The sequence below is a fragment of the Orycteropus afer genome, unplaced genomic scaffold, assembly GCF_000298275.1.
Source record: "Orycteropus afer afer isolate SDZICR_OR568_19922 unplaced genomic scaffold, OryAfe1.0 scaffold00083, whole genome shotgun sequence".
NCBI lineage: Eukaryota > Metazoa > Chordata > Mammalia > Tubulidentata > Orycteropodidae > Orycteropus > Orycteropus afer.
Genome location: NW_006921670.1, coordinates 1,335,013 through 1,361,135, shown reverse-complemented (window position 1 = coordinate 1,361,135; position 26,123 = coordinate 1,335,013). Strand labels below are relative to the sequence as shown.

The following is a 26,123-nucleotide window of genomic DNA, read 5'->3' as shown; positions in this document are numbered from 1 at the left end:
GACATCAAAAGGTCATTGCTATCCCGGCTCCCAATGTCACTATTGTGCTCTGCTGACCCCACGTGACCGAGGAGAACTGCCCCGTAGGGTTTTCTAAGCTGTAATCTTTAGGGGAGCAAATTGCCACGCCTTTTCTCTCATCGAACTGCTGGTAGGTTCAACCCCCAAGCCTTCCGGTTAGCAGCTGAGCACTTAACCAATGTGCCACAGGGCTCCTTTGGCTCCTAAAAGGTCCACTCCAAACCCAACATCTATGAGTGACCCAATAGCACTAAGTCTTTTTTGATTGGTCCGTTCAGGGCACAGGACAATAATACTTTATGGTTACCTAGACCTATGATTGGTCACCAGGAACCCAAGGGCCAGGATCAAGGAGCAGGCAGAGGTGTAGAGGCCTCAGAGATGGGAAACATCTTCAGTTGGCATCAAGGGAGGTGGCAGGGCAGGAAATACAGCTACCTGGATGGGCTGGGATGAACCATGAGGGAGGGAGTGGCTTCTAGGACAGCAGTGTTCAGCCATTGCTGGAAGGAGGAGGCTACGAGGGCCCTAAAAACCTTCCCTGGGTCCCAGCCTCACCAGGGTACAGAAACCGGGGCTAGGGGACTCGTGGCGCTTGATGTAGCTCCGGATCCATCACCTCCATCAGTGGGGATCAGGGCCTGGGGTGAGGGGCAGGGCTGCAGTTGCAGGTCAGGTGCGCTCAGTCCTCCAACCCCTCCATCAAGTCAGCAATGCTCTCTACATAGTAATGGGGCACGTGGTCTTGCTGACCGGCCGCCAGGTAGGCCTGGGCCTCCTCCAGGCGGGAGACGCCCGTGAGCGTGAGCACGGTGGTCATGCCGCAGCGGTGGCCGAAGAGGATGTCGGTCTCCAGGCGGTCGCCCACCATTAGCATGCGGGCGGGGTCCACGCTGAAGTGCTCCGTGATACACTCGAACATGTAGGGGCTGGGTTTGCCCACCACCAGGGCCTGGCGACCTGAGGCCGTCTCCACTGCAGCGGCCAGGCTCCCGGTGCCTGCGGGGAGAGGGGAGACTGGGTCAGTGGGGGCAGAGGGGGAGGCATCCAGGCCCTGGAACAGGGCAAAAGGATGGTGTCCAAGTGTTAGCGAAGTGGCCAAGAGTACAGACACTGGAACCACATGCCTGTGTTCAGACCCTACTGCCATGCCTCTTAAATAAAAAACCAAACTCACTGCCATCAAGTCGATTCGACTCATAGCGACCCCTCCTTGGGTTTTCGAGGCACTATCTCTACGGAAGTAGATTGCCCAGTCTTCTTCCTTCCAAGGAGTGGCTAGTGGATTTGAACCGACAGCCTTCTGGTTAGCAGTCAAATGCCTTAGGCACTATGTCACCAGAGCTCCCTGGAGCAGGCTATTTATCTTCTCTGTGCCTCAGTTTCCCCATCTCTAATATGGGCATACCAGAACCACTGCTGTGGAGCTCAATCTGACTCATGGCAACCCCGTGTTAACAGCATCCTGAACTAGAAGGTCTGCTTGGGTGTAATCTTTATGGAACCATATTGCTAGGCCTTTCTTTAGCAGCGCCACTGGATGGGGTTTGAACTGCCAACCTTTTGGGGATACTAATGGCACTTATTTTGTGTGGCTACTGGACTGCATGAGTCGCTGCAAATGAAGCATCTAGAACAGGGCCTGACTTCACCCAACAGCAGCACAATATACATTCTTCTCCAGTGCACATGGAACTTTTTCCATGATAGACCATATGTTAGGCCATAAAGCAAGGCTTCATAAATTTAAAAACATTGAAATATTGCAAAGCATCTTCTCAGATCATAATGCTATCAAATTAGAAATCAATAATAGGAGGATCAGCACCAAAAGAGTAAACACATGGAAACTAAACAACACCCTCCTTGAGAAAGACTGGGTAAGAGAAGAAATCAAAATTGAAATTCAAAAATTCCTTGAATCAAATGAGAATGAAAACACAACATACCAAAATCTTTGGGACACAGCAAAAGCAGTGATCAGAGGCCAATTTATAGCAATAAGTGCACACATCAAAAGAGAAGAAAGAGCCAAAATCAACACTTTAAACGAACATCTCCAACAATTAGAGAAAGAACAGCAAGAAAAGCCTACAGTCACCAGAAGGAAGGAAATAATCAAGATTCGAGCAGAAATCAATGAAACAGAAAATAGAAGGGCTATAGAAAAAATCAACAAGACCAGAAGTTGGTTTTTTGAAAAGATCAATAAAATTGACAAACCACTGGCAAATTTAACAAAGGAAAAGAGGGAGAGAATACAAATAACACGAATAAGAAATGAAATGGGTGACATCACAACAGAACCAGCTGAAATAAAAAGGATAATATCAGGATACTATGAAGAACTGTATTCCAACAAATTTGAAAATCTGGAGGAAATGGACAGTTTTCTAGAAACACACCACTTACCTAAACTAACACAGACTGAAGTGAAAAATTTGAACAGGCCCATCACAAAAGAAGAAATTGAACAGGTCATCAAAAAATTACCAACTAAAAAAAGTCCTGGCCCAGATGGTTTCACTGGAGAATTCTATAAAACATTCAGAGAAGAAGTGATACCGATTCTACTCAAAGTATTCCAAAACATAGAAAAGGATGGAATCCTCCCTAATTCATTTTATGAAGCAAGCATAACCTTAATACCAAAACCGGGAAAAGACATCACCCAAAAGGAAAACTACAGACCAATATCCCCCATGAATATAGATGCAAAAATCTTCAACAAAATCCTAGCCAATAGACTCCAACAGCATATCAAGAAAATCATTCATCATGACCAAGTGGGGTTCATACCAGGTATGCAGGGATGGTTCAACATTAGAAAAACAATCAATGTAACCCACCACATAAATAAAACAAAGGAGAAGAACCACATGATCATATCAATTGATGCAGAAAAGGCATTTGATAAAATCCAACACCCATTTCTGATCAAAACTCTCAGCAAAATAGGAGTAGAAGGGACATTCCTCAACATAATAAAAGGCATTTATGCAAAACCAACAGCCAATATTACCCTCAATGGAGAGAGACTGAAACCATTCCTCTTGAGAACAGGAACTAGACAAGGATGCCCGCTATCACCACTTCTATTCAACATTGTACTGGAAGTCCTAGCCAGGGCCATAAGGCAAGAAAGGGAAATCAAAGGCACCCATATTGGTAAGGAAGAAGTCAAACTATCCCTATTTGCTGATGATATGATCCTATACCTAGAAAACAATCAAAAAACTACTGGAACTAATTGAGGGATTTAGCAACGTCGCAGGATATAAGATCAACATCCAAAAATCAGTTGGATTCCTCTACACCAGCAAAGAGATTGCTGAAAAAGAAATAGAACAGGGCCTGGCTCAGACAGTCCTGTCCATTGCTCACTATCCTACTCCGGTAACTCTGTGTCTTTGGGCCAGCCACTCAACCTCTCTGTTTCCCTGGACTCACTGCAAAAGGGGGATCCAAGTAACGCCCACCTTGAATGAGGAGCTGTACGGATCACAGGGGTAAGCGCTTTGTAAACCGACAAGCAACCTGCCAACAGTGGTTGTGCTTATTGCTCTAGGAACGTGCGCTCCTGGCAAGAGGAACTGGCACTGCCCTCTGGGAACGACACAGCAGGACCCAGAAACGTTCACACCTCTGACCCAGTCAGCCTCTGCCCGGAAAGTGATCACAAGAAGAGAATTCAAACCGGAGGCAAAACGCTACATGTTTGAAGATGTCTGTGGCAGCAGTGACTCTAATAAGCAAAATCGTGGAAGGCGTCCAAGTGTCTAACAACAGGAGGGCTGTTTAGAAGGACAGACCTGACTGCCAGCCCAGTGTTATCCTGGCCCCACAATGGGTCCACTGTGCCTGTCCCACAGGCGTGTCTTTGAGCCAGAATGTTCTGCCTTCACGCGAATGTTTCTGAACAAACGATGATGAGGTCGATCGCCATTCACTAGGCGTATTCTAAAGTGGCTGTGCTGGGAGTGGTGTAAGCCCATCTTACAGGTGAGATAGCTGAGGCTGAGGTGCGACACCGCACAGCTCAATCGGGAGCAGGAAAGGATCTGCACTTGGGGTTCTGGCCCGGCCGTGTGCAGGGCCAGCCTGGGAGCTACCAATTATTTCATTTTCAGGAATTTTGTAAGCTCATTGTTAAACAGCCACAATTAAGAATCAACTCATATAAAGTTACAAGCAGATAAATTATTTTTAGAACAAAAGTCATAAATTTGAACCTTCTACTAATGATCTGACCACGTTTTTACTGTTATCTGTGCTCTTGAGGTTGTTTATCACTGTTAATAGTAATAGAAAGGGGTGCCACTCAAAAATGACCAGAACTGCTGGTTGGAGAGAGACTGGTGGAACCCCCGAGACTATGGCCCCAGGTTACCCTTTGGGCCTAGAAATGGAGTCCCTTACGTGGATCGGCTCTCAGCCCAACAGTAGAAAGACCTACATACAGAACACCTACCCCTGGTTAATGCACCCACCTACTCTAGGGAGATGCACCCTTGGATCAATCAGCCATGAGACACCAGAGGGGTAGCACCCACATAGAGGGAAAGCTGGACAGACAGGAATGCATGGGTAAGAAGGGCACAGGGAGGGGGTGGTCACAGGGGGGAGAAGGGAGAATTTTTTACGGTTGGGGACAGTAATTGGGGCCATGAAATCAGATGTGCATGGACTACTGAATGTAAAACAAGTTTGCTATGCAAATTTGTACCCAGAGCATAATAAAAAGAAAAAGGGGTGCTGCCACACAGCTCTTCCCAACTCCATGTTCAGTGACTAGACACTGGTAGCCTGAAATCGGCCACAGTGGGAGTATTTACACCACGGCAATTGGCAAATGGTATAAATCAGGCTTTCCCTGCAGCTGGCAAATGAACGCAAACCAGCATTCTGCTCTCTCACCCCAAGCCCCTCTACCTGCAGCCTCTCGTCCCAAAGGACACTTTACTCAGCCAAGCCAACGGCATAGCAGGGAAAGGTTGGGAAAAGTTAGCACAGACAGTGAGAATCAGCCCTGCGGCTTCAGACAAGGAGGGACTTCCAAGTGTCACAGAACCAGGGTGGAGCTGGGCCAGAACTCAGGCTTCCAGGCCAGCCCCTCGCATCCCCTCAGGAAAGTTCTCTCTGACAGCTGACCTACACACCTCTTGCTTGTTCCCTTAAGAACTGGGTAGGGAGGAGAAGCCCTTTGCTCCTTGGGTTAGAGGTTCCTGCCAGGACGGGAAGGGCTGGGCTGTCACCCCTGTGTTTTCCTCAGCCATTAGTGCCTTCCTTTCCCACCGGGACAGGGCTGATCACGCTCGGCCCCCCATGCTCCACTTCATTCATTCAACTAATATTTACTGAGGCCCAACCACGTGAGGCACTATGGCAGGTGCTGGCATGGAGCACTGAACAGAACAGACAATGTTCCCTGTCCTGGGGGAGCAGGCATCCTTGCAGGGGAGTCTGTGAGCCTAACACCGTCTCTCAGATCACTGTTTTCCATGTATTTCAACAGCCTGTGATTCAGGCTGTTGCATGTTATGCTGGTGACGTATTTCTAAATGACAGCAGGCATAGCTATTCGCCAGCTCAACTGGTTGCCACGTGGCACCAAGACAACTCATAATTTAGGAGTTCCATGTGTGAGGGAAGGCTGGGGGAAGATTTGCATTATTTCAGATTTGATGAGTAACAGGGACTTAGTAATTTTTTGATACCCTACTTTCAAAGCTGTGTCATTCAGCTATGCAGAAATGTACCTGCAACGCTGTGTTTGGTAAGCCTCTGCCTCCCCCTTTAGGCTATGGGAGTGACCAGCAGGGACAGGCAGGAGCAGTTGGTTGGTGCCGAGTGAGATTCAAGGGGCCTGGGTTCACGAGAAGAACCATGAAACAGGCCCAAGTCTCACCCAACTCAACACCAACCTTCCTGAGTCTCAGAGGACTCCAGCCGACAGACTAAACCGGAGCTTTGAGGCCTCCAAGGCAAAACTCACTGTTCAGAGTGTGACCTGGGGTCGGCGGGAGCTGCCGACTAGAGTCCTGACCTCGGATTTATGGGGAACTGAGGCTGAGCCAGGAGGCCCTGGGTGGTACAAATGGTAAAGCACGTGGCTATCAAGTGAAAGGTTAGTGGTTCGAATCCACCCAGACGTACCTTGGAAGAAAGGCCTACCAATCTACTTCTGAAAAATGAGACCGTGAAAACCCTGTGGTCACCAGGAGTCAGGACTGACTGCCCAACAACGGGTTTCGCTTTTTGGTTTGAGCCTGAGGTGGTCACACAGCAAGCAGGTCTGTGGCACAGCCAGAACAGGCCTACAATGACGGGTTCCCAGCCTGGTACTGATTCTACCGTGGCCCAAGCCCTGTTCCAGGGTCAGTACCTTAGCTCCCTGCCCTGTAAGATACCCCTCCAGGCAGTCTTCCCAGATCCCCTCTGTGCCTGGCCCTCTCCACCACCCCCTCACAGCACTGTGTCTAGTCCTTCTCGCTCAATACCACCCTGCCCCCCAGTATCTGCTATTGATGACTATCTGGGTCAGCGGCTGGCAGGAAGGGGGTGACGGAGACCTGGCTCTGCCCCCAGCCTTCTGACTATCCATACACATTCATTGGCCAGGTAGCCAAAGCTGCCATCTGCTCTTATCAAACCAACACTTCCATGTGTAGGGGCCTCTGACTGCTCCTGTCACCTGTGTGGGGCTCAGGAAGATTACAGCAGTGAAAAACATCCTGGACAGGGGGTCACAAGAGCCAAATTCAAGTCCCTGAGCTCTGTCACTGACTGTCTGTGTGTCCTGGACTGGCTCACTTCCCCTCTCATAGCCTCAGTTTCTTTAGCTGAAAAATGTGGACACTAACTCCAGCTACTTGGAAATTAAGGAAGAACAGCATCCATCAATGTACTCGGTAAGGCCCTGTAACATGAGCACCTACTGTGTGCTAGCCACCGACCTGGACCACTCTCCCCTCAGGGAAGCGGGCACGGTGGTATTCCTTTTTCTCACTCAGGACAGAGATGCCTCCAGAGGTTATGTAACCCAACAAGACTATGTGGAGCTAGAACTTGAACTGGGGTCAAACTCCACCTCAGTGGCACCTGTTCACCTTCTGCCTCCAAGAATGACGTTCCAACCCTCACAAAGGGGAAAAATCCTTCCAGTCTATGTCCCCAACCCTCCAACCTCACTCCCGCAGTCAAAACCAAAAAAAAAAAAAACCAAAAACACCTCAACAACTGACTGCCATGGCACCAAGTCCATTGGGTTTCCAAGGCTATATGATTCAAAGATCAAAAAATCTTTAGGCAAGACCGCCCCATCTTTCTTCCACCCAGCCGCTGCTGGTTTCAAACCACTGACCTTTTGGTTAGCAACCAAATGCCTTAACCACTACACCACTGTTGTTGTTGTTGTTATGTGCCGTCGTCGAGTCAAACCCGACTCATAGCGACCCCTCCTTGGGTTTCCGAGGCAGTATCACTACGGAAGTAGGATTGCCCAACCTTCCTTCCGAGGAGTGGCTGGTGGGTTTGAACCGCCAGCCGTCTGGTTAGCAGGCAAGTGTCTTAGCCACTATGCTACCAGAGCTCCCACTAGAGCGCCTTAACTCCCACGGGTGGGGCAAAATGATAAGAGGCCTGAAGGCTGGTTCAGGAAGGTCTGGACTGGAGAGACTTGGACTAGCCAGGGGTCCCCTACACCACAACTGGTCTCACAGTATTTTATCTGTCAAGCGGGGACCTCACCACTGTCTCTCACAGGGTGACAGCAAGAATTACCAGATATGCACATGAAGGCACCTAGAGCTCTAGTTGGGTGGGAGGTCCCCACCTGACACCTGGAGACGCCCCCGCCCCGCCCCTTTCCCCCAGACGAGGAGGTAAAAGCGTAGGGCACAGCCACGACCCTCCCCCCGCCCAGTCTGGTTTTCCATCGGCCCGGTGCTCACCAGGGGTTCGGCTGCCGTCAGTGAGCGGGTGCCACGGGTCGCGGTCCGTGGCCACGAGCAGGCAGCCGGGGTCGCGCAGGTGGGCGCACGCCTCGCTCAGCTTGGCGAAGGAGAAGTGCTCATCATAACCCACGAGCACGGCGCGCACGCGCAGGTCCTCGCCGGGGTCTCCCACCAGGTGCAGCCCCGCGGCTCGCAGCTCAGCGCGTAGCCCCTCGCCGCCCAGCACGAACACTGCGCCCGGCGCTTCGGGCGGTCCGGGCAGGCGTTGGCACAGCAGGCGCGCGGCGCACACAGCAGAGCTGAACAGCTGCTCGGCGCGCAGCCCCCCGAAGCCGAGGCGCGCGAAGCGGAGGGCCAGCTCGGGCCGCGCGCGCCGGCTGTTGTTGCTCACAAACAGCGCCTCCTTGCCGGCCCGCGCTAGCCGCTCCAGTAGCTCCGGAGCGCCCGGCACGGCGCGTTCGCCGTTCCACAGGACCCCGTCGCAGTCGAACAGCACCCCCTGCGCCCGGCCTAGCACGTCGCGCAAGGCCGCGCCACGCAGCCGCTCGCAGCGCGCCATGCAGCCAGCTGGCCGCCTGCACGCCCGCGCCGCGCCGCTCTCCCTAGGCGTCCACGGTGCGCTCACCCGCAGCGGGCCCGCCTCCCCCACGGCTGCCAATCAGGGCTCCGGACGGGCCTGAGGGCGGGGCCACAGCCTGGCCCCCAGCCAATGGGGGCGAGCTCTTCGGAGAGGAACGAGGCTGCGAGCTAATGGAGCGCGGAGAAAAGGGCGGAGTCGTGGCTGCCATCGAGAGTTACCAATGAACAACTACTTTGCTCCTTCGCCCCGCCCCTTATCTCGGCTGGGCCAGTAGCCGCTGAGTACAAACCTACACTCTATCCCGGATGGTGGCTCAGTATCTCTAACCTCTTGCGAAGATGGGAGGCTGGGAGACTTAAGCTTTTCTTAACAAATAAGGAGCTATGAATAGAAAATGCAGAGTGTTAGCGCACCGCTCCCCAGCCAATCAGCAGCGTAGGGAAGCTGGTTGCTAGGGGAAAAGCAGTTAAGGGAGATGCCTATGGGTTAAATCTCACTGTTCTCTGGGGGACGTCAGGCTCAATTGGCCTAATGTATTACATAAAACATTGTACCACCTCCTACTTTGGTGAGTAGCAACTGGAATTTTAAAAGCTTGCAAGCAGCCATCTAGATGTAACGATGGGTCTCTCCTCGCCCAGAGTGAAGAAGAATGAAGAAAACCAAAGATTCGTGGAAACAATTAGTCCTAGCGACTTGACTGGTACACCATGCGATCCGCAGCCTGTACAACTATGAGACCAGAAGAACTAGATGGTGCCGGGCTACCGCTCTCAACCACTCGTTGGTGGGGGGGGGTCTGTGTAGGAGATCCTGGATAGAGAGGGAGAACAATGTGGAACAAAACTCAAAATCATTTGGGGGTGAAAAAAAAAGTGACCAGGTTTGTTGGTCTGATAGACCCTGGTGGAACCACTGAGACTAAGGCCTCCAACTGCCCTACAGGTCTGGAATTGAACCCACACCTGTGGTTTCCAACCAAACAAAAGACAGGCATATAAGTTGAACATTTACCTGAGGTAGATACACTCCTTGGATAGAACAATCACGGGAGAATAGAAGGGCTGTGTATGCTCAGGGAGACAGCTCAGGGGGCAGGAGTGCATGGAGGGATGGACACAGGGAAGAGGTAACTATTGGAAGTGGTAGAGGAGCTGTTGCATTGGGGTAAATTGCAGTCAATGTCATGAGACAAAGTGTATGTGAACTGCTGTATGGAAAGTGAATTTTCTCTGTAAATTTTCACTCAAATCACAATAAAAAGAAAAAAAAATCTCACTGCCCTCTGAACCTTGGGTGCTCTGGTTCAGAGTGAAAAGCCTGCGAAGTGTGTGGTCGTGGTGGGGAGACAGGCGTCTGGTGTCAACTTGGGTGCTGTAGCCCTTGGGCTCAGCCAGCAGTTCCCCACTCTGGGTATGTAATAGAATCCCCTGAGGAACTTTTTTAAAAAATGAGGTATAATTTACATACAGTAAGAGGCTAGATCTCAAATGTACACCCCAATGGCTTTTGACAAAAGCTTGATTTTTCATTACCTAAGGATTCTCCTGTGAAGTCAGTGTGGAGGAGCCCTGGGCTAGAGGCAGGCTGTCATTGGGGGATGGAGAGTGTCAGGGCAGTGGTTGCCAGTTGCCCCAGCATGGTGTTGGGGTGAGGGGGTTGTCTCTTCTCTCTTGGGGAGGCGGGGATCTGGGGAAAATACAGGTCTTGGGACTTTGCAGAGCCAGAGGTTTAAAGTGTGGGGATAGAGGATGAATTACGATCTCTCAGGGCCTCAATCTGAGGGTGTCTGCCAACCTCAGAGGAGGGCTGAGGACCTACCTCACCCCCAGGAGCAACAGGAACACCAGAGACCCTGGACAAGGCATGCCCTGTCACCCAGCCTTTGATTCTCAGCTGCTCTGTGTTCCCCAAAGACTCAGGCCTTTCACTCCTGGCCCTTGGATAGGTGGTCTCCTAGGCTTAGAATGATCATCTTTTTCTGCTCTGCCAACTCCTGAAAGATGCTCTTTAGAATCACCTCCTCCAGGAAGCCTTCACTGACTACACTCCAACCCCTTCAGATACACACATCTCTGTCTGGGTTAGATGTCCTGCCCCTGGGCTCCCATGTCAGCACGCTTGATTCTGTTTTCAGTTCTGCCTGTCTGCTTGTTCCCAGGAGCTTTCTGAGGCAAAGGCTGAGTCAGGGACCTACCCAGGCTCTGGCCCAGAGCAGCTCGCACCATGGTGGGTTTGTGGACAAATCCATCTGGGCCTTCTCTGGGCATACTGCAGGGTGGGGATAACAACATCAACAGCAGCCAACATAGATTGGGCACTTCTGTGTGCCAAAGGCATTCTGGCAGTGCAGTGGTTAAAGTATTCGGCTGCTAACCAAATGGTCAAGGGTTCAAAGCCACCAGCCACTCCATGCGTGAAAAATGAAGCAGTCAGCTTCTGTAAACATCTACCAAGCAAAAAACCAAACTCACTGCTGTTGAGTTGGTCCAGACTCACAGCAACCCCGCCTCGGGCTTCCAAGGCGGTATCACTGTGGAAGTAGATTGCCCAGTCTTCCTTCCGAGGAGGGGCTGGCGGGTCTGAAGTGCCAGCCTTCTGGTTAGCAGTCAAATGCCTAAGGGTCTACACCACCAAAGGTCCCCTGCAATTATTTATAGCCTTGGAAATCCTATGGGGCAATTCTACCCTGTCCTCTAGGGACACTGTGAGTTGGAATTGCTTTTGAGGGTAGTGGGTTTGTTTTGGGCTTTGTTTCTGTAAAGATTTACAGCCGTGGAAACCGTATGGGGCAATTTCACTCTATGAGTCAGAACTGATTCCACAATAGTGGTTTTGGGTGTGGTTTTTTGTGTGCCGAGGGTGGGGCTTTGGTCTTTACCTGGAGCCACTCATTTAACCCTCAGAACGTTTGTTGTTGCTAGTAGCCTCTAGTCCAGTCAGACTCCCGGCAACCCCATGTGTGTGAGTAGAACTGCTTCATAGGGTTTTTAAGGCCGTGACCTCTGGGTGGATTTGAACCACCAACTTTTCAGCTAGTAGTCAAATGCCTAGCCATTTGAGCTACCGAGGGACACCTGTGGAGAACTGGGGAACCTAAAGCATATGTTGCCCAGATTATAAGGAACAAGCCCAGCTTGGGACTTAGACCTTGCTCCTAACCCCAGCCTCACACCACCGTGTGTGCCCTGTGTAGGCCACTTCTTTCCGAGTCTGTCTCCTCCCCTGTAAGAGGCAACGGTATCCACCTGAGGAGGACAAGATCAGATGGAAGTGATGCACATAAAGGCAGTGTGGTGCATAAAAACAAAAACAAAAACAAAAACAAACCCAACTCAGTGCCATTGAGTCAATCCCAACTCATAGCGACCCCTCCTTGGGTTTCCAAGGCCGTATCTCTATGGCAGTAGATTGCCCTGTCTTCCTTCCAAGGAGTGGCTGGTGGGTTTGGGAGTGGTGCTGCTTATAGTAAGTGCTAAAAATGTCAGGATTATTATTTCAAGCAGGAAGAAAGAAAGGAAGCGACACATTTGGAATTGTTTTCCCTTTATGAAAGTAGCTTCTTTATTTCAAGGACAGAAAATAAAACTACCATTTGGGCCCCTTCTCTAGTTTTTGTCCAAAATAATTTATTTACCAGCCTTACAAAAAATACATTGGCAAGAGAAAAAGGTCCTATGGGAGCAGGCACACGTCTCCTTCCTTCTAGTCCTCCCCTGCGACCCTACAAGGGTGGGGGGTCGGATGCAGCGCCCCCCAAGCCCAGAGTGGAAGAGAAGGGGGGTCCTGAGTCCTCCTCGCCATGGGGGCCGGCCCAGCGGGGACACCTAGGCACTTGTAGGCAAGGGCTGGAGGCCCTCACCCCTTGGGAGTAGCAAGGGCTGTGTGTCCTGGGAGGGCAAGTGGGAAGGGAGGACTGGGGGCTGGTCAGGGAGGAGCTGCTGGCTCAGTTGGTCTCTGAGGTGAGGCACCTGGGCCGTGGCTGAGGGGGGACAGCTGGGGTAGTGGTGACCCCACCTACAGACCTTCCCTCCTCTGTGGCTGCCTCTAGGCCTCCCTGCCCAGGAATGCTCAGAGAGCCTGGGCTGGGCGCTGCTGGGCTCGGGGAGGCTGGTGAACGTCGGCTCTGGCGCCGGGTAGGCTGGGGGGGCATGGGGGGCAACGGGGGTGGCACTGCAGGGGCCCGGAGGTTGCTATTAACCAGCCGGCGGGGCAGAACCTGGGGGTTCCCAGGGCTGCCAGAACCAGGGGGCAAGGGTGGGGCTGGAGGGGAGGAGCGGGTGCTGGAGACCTGGGGGGGCAGCATGATGGGCCGGGCTGGTGCTGGGCGTTTGACTGCAGAGGAAGGAAATGGGGAGGTTAAGCACCCACAGTGGCCGTGGTAAGTCCAGCAAGCTCACTTCCACCTCAAGACTTTGCATCTGCCGTTCCTCCTGCCATAAACACTGTTCCTGGCTGGCTTCTCTACACTCAGGTTTCACGTCCCTTCACCTCTCACACCCCATCCCCGGACCATGCTACCTCCCACACCCCAGTTCCTCTTTGCACCTTCCAGTTCTGCTTTCCACACAGGACTGAAATGATCTTGTCACTTTTTAGTTTACTGCCCATCTGGCAGATCAGAACATAAAGTAAGCGAGACCAGCTCAAGAGCCTCTGCCTGGTGGGGGGAGCTGGCACGGGGCGGGGGGGGCAGCCATGTTAGCCGATAAATGAATGCTGTTTCCCCTCCCCCAAGACACCAGGGTCTCACTCACTCCTCTCAGAAGCCCACCAGAACTACCAGAGCCAGCTCGGTGAGCCCAGCCTGTGAGGCAGAGGGATAGGGTGGGCCCTGGGAGGTCTGGGTTCTGGTCCCAGCTCTGCCTCCAGCCGCTGTGGGATTTGGGGTGAGTCGCTTGGCCCCTAGGGCCTCGTTTCTTCATCAGTAAGAGAAGGCGGAGGGCTTGACCTACCAATACTGACGTGAGGCTCAGCCCGGGTGAGGCGGTAACAGGCCCTCGAGTACTTGAAGGGCTGTGCTCAGGTGAGGGAACAGCCCGTTCTGAGCCCCTGAAGCTGCTGTGTGTACCCGGGGGTCCACAGTGTACACCCAGGCTGAAAACGCCAATGCCTCCAGGAGATCATTAACCACCTGAACCCTTGGCCTCCTCCCCTGTCTGGCTTTGGACCAAGTCAACAGGTGAATGCACCCTAGAGGCTGAGCAGGCTTCTGGCCCCGCCCCCTCCCCTCCGTCACGTCACCGCCCTTGGAAGATGCCACTCCTCTTTTCAGTGTGTTCATGCCTCTAATGCTCACAATGTGTGCCAGCTGTGAGCCCAGCACTCTGCTCCATCCCTGTTTAATTCTCCAAACGGCCCTCCGCCAAGGTCAGCGCAGGTACTGTTCCCATTACACAAGGAGGAAGCTGAGGCCCAAGGTCACACAGCCAGGAAGGCAGAGGCGGAGCTGGCAGCTGAACCCAGAAAGCCAGGTGGCGAACCCTGCGCCCTTGACCACCTCAATTCCTGGGTCCCTGGCTGTGCAAGAAATGTGGGGTGACCCACACTGACCAATGTGGGACTGTTCTTCCCCTCTTCTTGCCCACCCTCTCCCCCACAGCCAACTCACCCTTTCGAGTCGCATCTTCTGGTGGGGCAGCTGCTTCTGAGGGGCTCCTGTTGACCTTGGGGGAGGCAGGTTTGGGGGGCCCTTCGGACTCCATCCTGTCCAGGGAAGGGGAGGGTCAGGTCAGGCCTGGCCACCTCTGAGGGATCTCCAGGCAGAGTCTGGGTCCTCCCACGATTTGTTCCCCACTGCCCTGTGGTTAAAGAGCTCCAGTGGTGTAGTGCCTAAGGCATCTGACTGCTAACCAGAAGGTTGGTGGTTCAAACCCACCAGCTGCTCCACGGGAGGAAGATGGGGCAATCTACTTCCATAAAGATTTACCGCCTCAGAAACCCAATGGGGGTCACTCTGAGCTGCAATCAAATTGATGGCAGTGAGTTTGGTTTGGTTTGGTTTTGGCCCTGTGGTTGTGTCTGGGATCTGTCCGCAGGCCTGGCCCTCTGGGAAGGCATTTTGGGCATTAGCCAGGGTTTGCATCCACTGAGCCCCTGGTTGCTGAGTGACCCTGAGACAGCATCCATGGTCCTCTGCTGGCTAGGAGAGCACCTGCTGCCCAGTCGGTAGAGCCAGAGGGGGCCCAGGATGGGAAGGAAGTAGAAAGCAGAGCCTTCCCTCTGCCTCAGCTCTCGGCCTCTGTGTGATCCAGAAGCCAGAGAGTGGGGGGAGAAGCAGAAGGGAGTCCACACGGCCATTCATTCACTTCCTCCAGTCTGCCCAGCTGTTGCCTCCTCAGGGAGGCCGGTCCCAGCCCTGCAGTGATGTGGTTTTCTGTCTGTTCGGCTTCGTTTTCTTTTACAGCCTTCTCTACTACTGGACTTCACGGTGTATGTCCATCAGCGTATTTGCCTCTTACCTATCTCTCCTGCCCCCTGGAAGGCAAGTTCTAAGGGCAGCACTGGTCTGTCGTGCTCATCTGAGGAAATTCATGGTTTACCAGCCGTCTGTGGCATAGCAGACACCTACCTGGTATGGAGGCCACAGGGTCCACAAAGCCCTTCCTTCCAGATTTAAAGAACCCAACGGAAGACGAAGAGGCATTTTCAAATCCCAAAATGAGAATCTCATTTCCCTAAGTCCCAGGGCCTAAAACAGTGCCTGGCACATAGTAGGTGCTCAGTAAACACTCACAACAACAAACGAGGGGACCAAGTCAGAGCTTGAAGGAATACTGCCTCTGAATCTTCACTCCAAGAAACTTGGTCTTTGGGATAAAAACACCAATCATTACATTTCTCAAAATGCAGCTGGCAGTCCTGAGAGATGGTGCCTCAGGCTGGGGGTTGAAGGGGTCAGGCAGGGGCCATTCATATCCCTCAGTTCTCACCTTTCCTTGGTAGCCATGGGGAGAGCTGGGGTGGTGGCTGGGGTGACTGTGGCAATGGCTGGAGACTCCTCAGAGGCTGGCTTGTTGCTGACCTTGTCCTGGGGGGCGAGGGCCGAGAAGAGGCCTGACATGTTGAAGTTGGTGTCTAGAGGTAGAAGGGAGCACACCTTAACTTCCACAGCCTCTGCCAGCCTCCCACCTCAGCCATTGTCCAGGTCATGTTCCCTGTCCCCTGAAAGTACGCAGACCATTATTTTGCCTTCTCACTTGTAGGTGAGCTTTGAACAATCCCACAGAGCAGGTGGTAGCACCCCCATTTTACAGATGAGAAATTGAGGCTCAGAGTGGAGAAGCAGTTCTCTCCAGACTGAGTGCGTGGAGTTGCAGGAACTGGACCTGAGTCTAGAGGCCATGGAAGTGGGAGTGGAGAGGACATGATGGGGCCATTTGCAAAGCCGGGAGCTTTACCTCCAGGGAAGAGGGTGTCTGCGTTCTGTATCAGAGCCTCGACCACGCCCACCACCTGGATAGAAGACACTGAGGCCACATCCAGCTGAGCCTGGTCCCTGGGACAAAAAAGGGAAGGAAAGTGAGTCCTCCATTTAGCAAACAGTGTAGTGACAGTGACCCTGAACTCTGGCCCTATGCTGGACACTGGGGACACAAGGATGAATCCCACAAGAGTCCCTAGTCTCAAAAAGCTCACGGATCACTAGTCGATGGCAAATAAGTTGCTTGCAACCCAAATCTCCCTCTTCCTCTACCCACGACAGGCATCACTAGTCCATCACAACACTCTGCTTCTCACAGTTCTTGGCTCCAGGCAGCCCCTACCAATAAATTCTATTCAGAACATGAGATGAAATATCTTCGCTAGCCGTGGCCAGATGAGTAACAACGACGCTTCACATATCATGGCACTTTCTACTTCGTAAAATATTTCCCCAACCATCATCTCATCTAGTCATCAGAGAAAATACCGTCAATGCTTGTGTCATTCCTCTCCATTTTACAGAGAAAATGAAGGTCCAGAAAGTGACTCCCCCAGGCACTGAAAGGTGGAGTGGGGAGATAGAACCAGATCTTGGGGCTCCCAGGTCACCAAGGACCCTGTGATGCCGTTACCCAGAATGCCTGTCTCCCAAGCCCTGTGGGGTCCTCACGCAGCCTGGAGAATAGGAGCTGGTGGGGGCTGCCTCCCTCCGCTGCCACCTTCCCCCAGCCTGTGACCACTCACCCTTCTTTCGCCGGCGGCCACAGCAGGTTGGGCCCCAGGACAATGGCAATGTTGCTTGGTGTCATCTTGTTTACCTCCTGCTCCTCAGCCAGCCGAGCCAAGAACTTCATCAGGTACCTGCAGGGTGGGTGGTGGGCTTGGGTCAGGATCATAGCACCTTGGACCATGAATACCCCACCCACCAAAGCCCCCAGGGGTCTGGGAACTCCCCAGCCCAGGGCTTCCAGAGCAGAAAAGGCACTGCTAGAAGCTACCACACAGGACTGCTGATCTCAAACTCAAACTCACTGCCACAGAGTCAATTCTGACTCATAGTTACCCGCTTTGGGTTTCTGAGGTGGTAAATCTTTATAGAAGTAGATTGCTCCGTCAGCCTTCTGCAGAGTGGCTGGTGGGTTTGCATCGCCAACCTTCTGGTTAGCAGTCAAATGCCTCAAGCACTGCACCACCAGAGCTCTGAGGACTACTGATCTACTGATATCAACTATGTGCAGGCCCTGAGCTGCAATCCTCCCAGCCATCGTACAGGACATGGATTGTTCTGATCTGCAGTTTCCAGGTGCAGAGGCACAGAGAGGTTAAGCTGCTTGCTCTCAGCCACACAGGGACAGAGGGGAGGCTTGAAGCCAGGTAGTCTGTCTTCAAAGGCTCAAGGTGCGTGTTCCTTTCAATGTCTAGTGTGAAAAATAAGACCAGCACATCAAAGATGTGATTTCAGAAACAGTACTTAGGATGAGGTAAAAGGAGATTTTTGAATAAAAGAGTGAGTCCGTTTAAAGCAGGTATTTCAGAAAGTGATAGGAAAAAAGGGCTTTGGGTATGGCAGACGTTTGGGGTATCCTGTCCTGCCCAACTCCCAGCCACCTTACAGATGGGGCAGGAAGCCCCCAGGAGCACTGTGGTATGCCCCAGTACACATGGCTTAGGGCAGCAGGGCCAGGACCCAAACCCAGGGTCCCAAGTCCTGCTGGGCTATGGCCTCGGCCTAGGGAGCTCCGGGGAGGTGGGCTTGGGCTCACCTGAGATTGGTGAAGTTCTCACAAGGCAGGCGGCTACACACCTCCTGGAGGGCCTCCAACCGGGCCCCCGGCTCCTTCAGGCTGAGAACGGGAAGAGACTTGGTGAGCCAAGCCCAGGGCCGCATCCCTGCAGCCTCCTCCTTTCTGTCCTCCCCTGCCCCCACAATCTCACCTGGCTGCCCTCATCCAATCATCATAGAGGTCAAAGGTCATCAGGGGCTCTGGGAGCTCCCGCAGATAGGATTTGAGGGCACCTGAAGTGGAGGAGGAGGTCAGAGACAATCCTCAGTCCCTCAAGCCATCCCTGGTCTCCATCTCGCTCCACCTGGAAGGAACCTCCAGGTTCCATGTCATGGTCTGATCATTTTCTTGGGCCACAGGGAGGGAGGGCTGAGGGAAGGCTGAAAGCTAGCAATCTTGTCCCCAGGAACATGCACATATGCAGTCTGAAAATAGTGTTGGGCAGGGGTGCATGGAGGGATGGACTTAGGGAAGAGGTGACTGTCGGGAGGAAGTGGGAGGGGAGCTGTTGCATTGTGGTGAATTGTGGTCAATGTCATGAGACAAAGTGTATGTGAACTGCTGCATGGAAAGTGAATTTGCTCTGCAACTTTCACCCACATCACAATTAAAAAAAAAGACAAAAAGAATGTCAGGGTTCATCATGGACCCCATGTTAAGAAAGAACCGTCTCCTCATCAGAACACCAGGCTGTAAGCCAAGCTATCGTGGGGTCATTTCAGGCAGCTGTGGGGAAGCCCGGTGAAGCCCCCACCCCCCCGCCCCCAAGCTCCTGAGAGCAGCACCTGCAACTGCATGGTGGTCAGAGCAAAACTCCTCCAGGCTGCAGGGGTCTAAGGCCATCGTCTGCTTAAGGCGCTTCAGCACGGAGGCCCCCGGGGCCAGGCGGAAGAGGCCCTGGGTGGGAGAGGGAGCAGGTGGGGGCCACCGAGGGGCCGGCCAGGCAGGGCACACTGGCTGGGAGGCCCTGGCTGCCTCATGGTCTGGGAGAGGCTGCTGGCCCCCTCGGGGCCTCAGTGTCCCCCCGGTCTGCTGGGCAGAGTGGCCACCACAGGGTCTGTGGAGACTTCGGCTCTCAAGGTCTCGAATCCTGAGCAAAGCTCAGGGTGGGAAGTCTGGGAGAAGCTGGGGAAGCAGATTCCAGACAAGCCTGAGTCTGCCTCTGAGTATTTTCTGCTTCCTAATGGTCCATCTTCAGGGAGACCCTGGGTTAGGCAAACAGCTACCATGCTTGCTGTTAACCAGAAGGTTGGTGGTGCGAGTCCATTCAGAGGACCCTTGGGAGAAAGCCCTGGTCATCTACTTCTGAACAATCAGCCATTGACAACACACTGGGGTCACCAGGAATCGGAACTCACTTGATGGCAACAGGCTTGGTGTGTGGTTTAAGGTCTGTTACGGATTGAACTGTGTCCCCTCAAAAAATAAGTGGTGTGAATCTTAACCGCTCTGGTGGTTATAATCCCATTTGGGAATGGATTTTCTTTGTTATTAATGAGACAGTATTAGCACAAGGTGTGTCTTAGGCCAATCTCTTCTGAGATATAAAAGAGATCAAACAAGTCAGTGAGCGAGCAGAGATGGGGGAAAGGAGATGCCAGGTGAGAAGAAGATCCCCAAGGAGCCACGGAATAAAGGCTGAGAGTCAGGACCTTCCCTCAGAGGTGACAGAGGGAGAAAGCCTTCCCTAGAGTCAGACCCTGAGTCCGGACTTCCAGCCTCCTAAACTGTGAGAAAGTAAGTTTCTGTCCATGAAAGCCGCCCTCTTGTGGTAGATCTTTTCTAGCAGCACTGACTAGCTAAGAGGCGGTCTCTCCTCAGGGCAGGTGGAGATGCACAAACATCACCAAGGTGCGGAGGACCTGGGGGTCAGCAGGACTCAGAAGACACTGGTTCCAACACCACCTTCTCATTAACTCTGACCACACTTAGCTCTTGGCCCCGTCCCCCCTTACAAATCAGAGCCAGTGGGAGCTCTCTAAAGTCACTGGGAGAATTAAGCAGAGTAAGTAACGCCCAGGGCCGAGAGCAGAGTGCCTGGCACACATGGGCACCATTAAGACGAAAACCAGTTGCCATCGAGTTGATCCCGACTCATGGCGTCCCCATGTGGGTCAGAGTAGAACTGCTCCATAGGGTTTTCAATGGCTGCGATCTTTTGGAGCAGATGACCAGGCCTTTCTTCCGAGGTACCTCTGGGAAGATTCAAACAACCAACCTCCTAGCTGGCAGCTGAGTGCTAACCACCTACACTAAGCAAGAAGTCCTTCCTAAGAGGAAGGCAGCGTCAAGGAGCTCCGGTGGGGCAGTGCCTAAGGCACTTGACTGCTAACCAGAAGGCTGGTGGTTCAAACCCACGAGCCACTCCATGGAAGGAAGACTGGGCAATCTACTTCCGGAGAGATACCACCTCGGAAACCCAAAAGGAGGTTGCTATGAGTCAGAATCGACTCCATGCCAGTGAATTTGTTTTTTTTTTTTGAGTTTAGTGTCAATTTAAGAGCAGGAGGCCAGGCCTTCTCTCAGGTTCTGTGCGCCAATGGTGGAAATGCAGGGCAGCCTGTGGGAGGTCTGGGACAGAATGAGGGTCCCAGCTACCCCAGGGGGCCCCACCTCTTCCTTCATGCCCTCAGAAAGCAGCATCATGACGCAGGCCTCGATGGGCAGGGCGATGTCCCGGCCCAGCTCCTGCAGGTGGGTTTTCAGCGACACCCCATACACCCTGGAGAAGGGGGCGGCCGTCATCGAGGGGGAGGGGTCTGCAGGGACGAGACACATCAGCGGCCCGGGGCCCTCCCAGCCCTGGGCAGCCAGGGGCACCGCACCCCCAGACATCCTCAAAGGGCTACTGCTTTGGCCGACGATATACCACTTCCCACCCAACCGTTCCTGCCACAGACCCTAAAATCACCTGTTCTCTCTCAAATCTGTCCACCTCTGCTGCGTCTACCCTCACCCAGGCTTCCATCACGCCTGTTCCCTAACAAGATTCCAGCTCTACTATTGCCTCCTTCCTTCCATCCTCACAGTAGCCAAGCAATCTCTCCATCATAACCCTAATCCAGCCCTCCCCTGCTCAAAAACCCCCCATGGCTCCCCAGTGCCCTCTGGAGGAAGCCCGAGCTCCCCACCATGCCCTTGTTCACCAGTGGGGTGCGGGGTTGGCCCCAGCTGTGTTGCTACCTGCTTGGCTGTGGTTTTCCTTCAGCTCAGCCAGGGCCGTGTCCAGGGAGCTGAGGGACTTGCGATGGTAATCGGCCTGGACCTGCAGGATCTGGGGGGACCCAGGGGAAGGTGAGTGAAGTCTCCTTCTCCAGAGCCAAGGAGAGCAGACACCTCCCTCCCAACACCTCCAACATCTCGCAGGGGGTCCCAGTGAGCCCTGGCTCTGGCGTCCACCCCCTGGACTCCGGATGGCTCCTGTTTTGGACTCACCTGGATGAAGTAGTTGGCATAGGTGTCCTCCTTGGTAGCAAAGTGGTACAGGTCAGCCAGGTACTCATCCTTGGGGCAGAGAGGAAAGGGCTTATGCTGGTGAGGCCGGGGTCCCAGAGAGGGAGCTGCGGCTCACAGGGGTGAGTGACTAGTCCAAGGTCACATGGCCGGTAGCTGAGCTCTCTGCTCAGGTCTGACTTGGGGCTGTAACCCCCTCAAACTTTCTTGAGGGCTTGTACCGCTTCGAAGCCTCACCTCTGTGACCCTTACCTTTAGCACAGTGCCTTGCATATTTCCTCTTCATTCATTCATTCACTCACTCAGCAAACACCATGCATTCATTCACTTAACAGACACACCGAGGCTCTGCTGGAGAGACCAAGTCCCTCCAAGGTGCTTGGTCTCCCGTGTAGACAGAAGAGGCTGAAACGTTAAGGGCTAAGTACATGGACCCCAAGTCTGGTGGCTGGACTCAAACCCAGCTCTGCGGCCTGGAAGGTCACATCACCTCTGAGCTTCAGTTTCCTCACCTGTGAAATGGGGACAACTCCCACCCTGGCCCCACCACCCCTTCCCCACATCCGGGGAGCACCCAGTGGCCCTCACCTTGCACTGCTCCACCTTCCTTTTCAGCTCCTCCTCCTCCTCCTTCAATGTCTCCACCTTGTTGGCTGTGGTGATGTGGCTGTAACCGCCTGGTGTGCCACCTGGGGCTTGACTACCGCCTGAGTTCTTGGCTGCTTGACTGAGCCTGGGGACAGTCCCAAGGTGAGGTGGTCACTAGCCCCACTGCCCATCTAGATCCCAGTGTCCCCTCCATACCCCAAGCAGCAGATTCTAGGGGTTGTAGACACACAAGCCCTGCTGGCACTGGCATAGCTTAGGCCGTGAGTGCTCTGGAGCGCCCCCTGGTGGCAGGCTCGGTGACTGGGTCCAGAGACGCAGACATGTACACAGGCGCATCTTGGCACGTCCTTATTTCCAAGGATCAGATGTGTGTGCAAGTTCACCCCGGCCCCCCAACAACGCGCTGGAATGAGAAGGGCCTACCCGGGTGCGGACCCCACCTGGCGGCTGTGGCTCCCACCTGCTCTTGAGGGTGTTCCAGTCGGACACCAGCTTCTGCAGGCTTTTCTTGTGCTTGAGGATGGCTGGCAGCTCTTCCTGGGGGTAGGTGTGGAGGAGGGCTGAGTGTCTGGAGGAGGCAGGCGGGCGAGGCTGGGGAAGTGGGGTGGAGGCTGGGGGGGGCGGGTCACCTCACTCAGCCTGCTGAGTGGCTGCAAGACATCCTTCTCCAGAGTCATCTCAAACTCGGCCACGATGCAGGCCAGCTGGTTCTGGATGACACAGCTCATCTCCAAGGCCTTCCTGTGGGACACAGCACCCAGTGGGCCCAGGCTCCTGCGGCCCTCCCCGAACCTGGAACACTCAGTGGGGGCCCCCTCCCCATCGCGCCTTTGCTGCCTTCACTAAGCTGCCTTCCCTGACCTGGACACTGTCCCCAGCCTGTTCACCCGTCCAGCCTGGAGGCACTCGCTCATCTGGACCTCCTCCTAGTTCAGGTCCCATCTTGGTATCCCCATGTGGAGGCCGCGCTTACCCCATGCTGGAGTCAGGGTCTAGCTCCTTGAAGCTCTCGGCCATCGCAGCTGACAGAGCCATGAGAGGCAACTTCTTCTGTAGGGGCAGGAGGGGAAGGGCTGGCTTGAACGGAGTGTGTGTGTGTGTGTGTGTGTGTGCACGCGCACACACACGCACACCCACGCCTGTTCAGTCTCCTTACACCCTGCTGAGCACCCAGCAAGCCCCTTGGAGACAGAGCCCCACCTGAAGCACAGGGCATGGGCGGGGAAGAAGGGAACCCAGGAAGACCATAGTCATGGGGGTGGGGAGAGTGGTAACAGCATGGTGGCAAGGCACGGTAGGGGTGACATCTCCCTGTGATGGTGTACAGAGCCACTACCCATCTGGGGTCTTCTTTCTTCCTCCCAAACAAACCAAGAGACAAAAAAAAAAAAAAAACAACCAGTTGCTGTTGAGCTGACTAAGCCAGCAGCCCTGTGAATGCTGGAATAGAACTGTGCTCCGTAGGGTTTTCAGCGGCCGATTCTGGGGAAGCAGAATACCAGGCCTTTCTCCCAAGGCTCGTCTGGGTGGGTTCAAACCGTCAATCTTCCGGTTAGTGTCTGAGCATGTTAACCCTTTGCATCACCCAGGGACTCCCTTCCTCCTTGCAGAAGTCACTTACTGGGCAGGGAGGAATGAGTAAGCTTCAGCACAGATGGAGGACAGAAATCAGAGAGGGTAGGGAGCTGGCCCAAGGTCACACAGTGGAACAACAGAGGAGGTAGGAATCCACCTGGCCTTGGGGCTCTTTCCCCTGATCGGGGATATGTGACTGACCTGGCCACTGCTGAGCTCAAAACCCTCTCTGGCTCCCCACTACCCACCTCCAGGTCCCTCCCCAATATTGTGGCCAAGGAGAATGGTTGACTGATTCTAAAACATGCCCTACACTGTCCCACCTACAGTTAGAGAGAGTATTAGGTTTGGGATCAGAGTGTCCAGGGTTCAAATCACAGCTCTGACACTTCCTAGCTGTGTGACCTTAAGCAAATCACTTTTACATCTCTAAGCCTCTGTTTCCTCATTTGTAAAAGAGGGCTGGCTAATAAAAGTTGCTCTCTCCTTGGGCTGTTGCCAGGATTGAGACAACACAGGAATGTATCTTAGCAACATTCTAGCAGTAATGGGTCCATAAATGCTGCCTGATGATTAATATTAATATCATTCAAAATGTAGCTCACATGTCACTTCCTCCAGGAAGCCCTCCCAGCATTCTTCCTAATTGAGAATGCCAGCTCTGGGGGCTGATTGGACAGAGTTCAGGTGCTGTCAGGCCTTGGCTCACAGGGCTTGGTGCAGAGAGAGGTGGGGACAAGAAGGGGCTTGGGGAAGTGATAAAGTCCCAGGAGTGAGAACCCCAAAGGACCCTGGGCCAGAGCTGCCTCTACCCTCTCAGTGCCAGAGGCTCTGCCTGGCCCCGCACCTCGCCTCCCTATTAGACAGAGAGGACATGGCTTATTTCAGCAGTGAGGTACAGCACCTAGGTCCCCTCACCGGGCCCCTCCTCCCCGGCACCCTCACTCACCACCCGCTTGTCCATGTCCGCCCCGCTCTGGCCCTGCAGACAGGCCTGCAGACGTTTGTGGACATTGTGGGCCGCTCGCTTGGCTGGTTCCAGTCGCTGCTCCACCTGGGCGGGGGTGTAGGTGGCTATGAATCATGGTCCCCCCACTTTCACTGGTGCTGCTGGGTTGATTTTCGACTCATACCGGCCCCATAAAGTACAGAGTAGAAGTACCCCCAGGGTTTTCTAGGCCATAATGTTTACGAAAGCAGATTGCCAGGTCTCTCTCCCACAGAGCCGCTGGGTAGGTTTGAACTGCCAACCTTTTAGTTAGCAGCTGAGCACTTAACTGAGCACTTAACTTCCTCCTTCACTGCCTGTTGTTTTCCAGGAGTCCTCTCCTCCTGGGGACCCAGCGCCAACAGCCTAGAGAATGACTCCACCCCGGCCCCCAAGTGGCCTCCCCTGGGCTCTGACAGTCACTCAGACCCTCCCATCCAGTGCCCGCCCAGGCATGTACCTGCAGCAGGTTCTCATTCAGGAACTCGGCAGTCTCCGGGGTGCTGCGGAGGAGAGCGAGCTTCTGCTGGGCTGGCCCAGGTTAGGGCCCCCCTGCCTCCCCTTGTTCCCTCCCAGCAGGGCCCCTGGACCCCAGTTGCTTCCAGAGCCTCTCCCAGGTGGAGCCCGCCCTGGGTGGCCGGTCTGCCTCATCCCGGTTAGAGCACATTCCACAGGGCGCAATAAGACACTAGGCTTTTTCCTCCTCCACCCTGGGCTGTGCCAAAACTGAAGGGCAGTCAGGGGATCCACCCCGGGGCCCAACTTTTAGGCACAGGGGCGCAGCTTCTCTCTTCTGCCCACCCCTCAAATCCTCGGTGGGTGGGCTAGCGAGGCCCAAGGAGGCGGCCTAGACTGGCCCCAGAACAGGAAGTGCTGGAACTCGGGTTCCTGGCCTGTCAGCCCCACAGGCCTCAGGATTGCACCAACAGGCAGGCCCTCAGGCCCCTGCCCGCAGCAAGGTGGCCTAACGGCCAGGCGCCCACGGCCAAGGAGACTAGAAGCAGGGCTCTGGGCACCCAGTCCCCTCCTGAGCTCAGAGAAGGGGAAGTCCCCATGCTGGGGTGGGGAGCAGAGAAGGAAGGCCCACTCAGGCTCCCCAAACTTCCGGCCTCCGCTCAGGGGTAGGGGTGCGAACAGAGAGACCTGCTGACAGCTCCACCTGAGCCTGGGACAGCAAGATGGAGAAGCTGGAAACCTCTGGGCTGGGGGTGTGGGACCCCGCAGGGGTGTGTGTGTGTGTGTGTGTGTGTCTGTCGGGCCCCTCCCCCCACCAGGCCAGACGGTCTCTGCCCCTCCCCCAGGATCGGGGTCCTTATCTCTTCTTCCCCCTCCCCCACACAGCCACCAGAGATGCTTCACTGTCCCCATTGACTAGAGGGGACAAGTGAGGCCAGGGAGGGCGGTCCGCTAGAGGCTCAGGGAGGCAGAAAGCCCCAGCATCGTTGGTCAGAGCGCTTTTCCCCCTGCACCCCCTCCAATCGGCTGGGGGCGCCCTTTCCCCCAAGTCCCACGCCTGCCCCTCCAGCGCTGCCTGGGAGGTGGGGGGAGAAGAGCAGGGTCTGGAGGATCAGAGCGTGGCTGTCCAGATGTTCCCAGCTTCGCTCCTCCCCGGTCTTCCCCCACCGCCTACTCCCTCTGGTCCCCCGGAGGGGGACGATGGCACTCACCGTCCCAGGCTGCCCGTCTGGGCCAGCTGCCGCATGCGATGCAGCTGCCTCTTCATCATCTTGGGT

General features: G+C 54.2%; 2 protein-coding genes across 2 annotated transcripts; both read right to left on the bottom strand.

Annotated features, from left to right (window-relative positions):
- Nucleotides 1-703: 703 nt before the first annotated feature.
- LOC103197687 (pyridoxal phosphatase) lies at nucleotides 704-8,535 on the bottom strand. Its single transcript, XM_007941648.1, has 2 exons — nucleotides 7,974-8,535; nucleotides 704-1,020 (listed from the first exon to the last, which is right to left on the bottom strand). The coding sequence occupies exons 1-2, from the start codon at nucleotides 8,533-8,535 to the stop codon at nucleotides 704-706; spliced, it is 879 nt and encodes a 292-aa protein (XP_007939839.1).
- A 3,967-nt stretch (nucleotides 8,536-12,502) lies between these two features.
- SH3BP1 (SH3 domain binding protein 1) lies at nucleotides 12,503-26,116 on the bottom strand. Its single transcript, XM_007941649.1, has 18 exons — nucleotides 26,058-26,116; nucleotides 24,851-24,893; nucleotides 24,352-24,456; nucleotides 22,801-22,877; nucleotides 22,457-22,568; nucleotides 22,288-22,364; nucleotides 21,807-21,951; nucleotides 21,201-21,269; nucleotides 20,949-21,039; nucleotides 20,379-20,524; nucleotides 18,551-18,662; nucleotides 17,917-17,998; nucleotides 17,745-17,825; nucleotides 16,726-16,842; nucleotides 15,957-16,054; nucleotides 15,489-15,633; nucleotides 14,168-14,262; nucleotides 12,503-12,891 (listed from the first exon to the last, which is right to left on the bottom strand). The coding sequence occupies exons 1-18, from the start codon at nucleotides 26,114-26,116 to the stop codon at nucleotides 12,503-12,505; spliced, it is 2,043 nt and encodes a 680-aa protein (XP_007939840.1).
- Nucleotides 26,117-26,123: the final 7 nt, after the last annotated feature.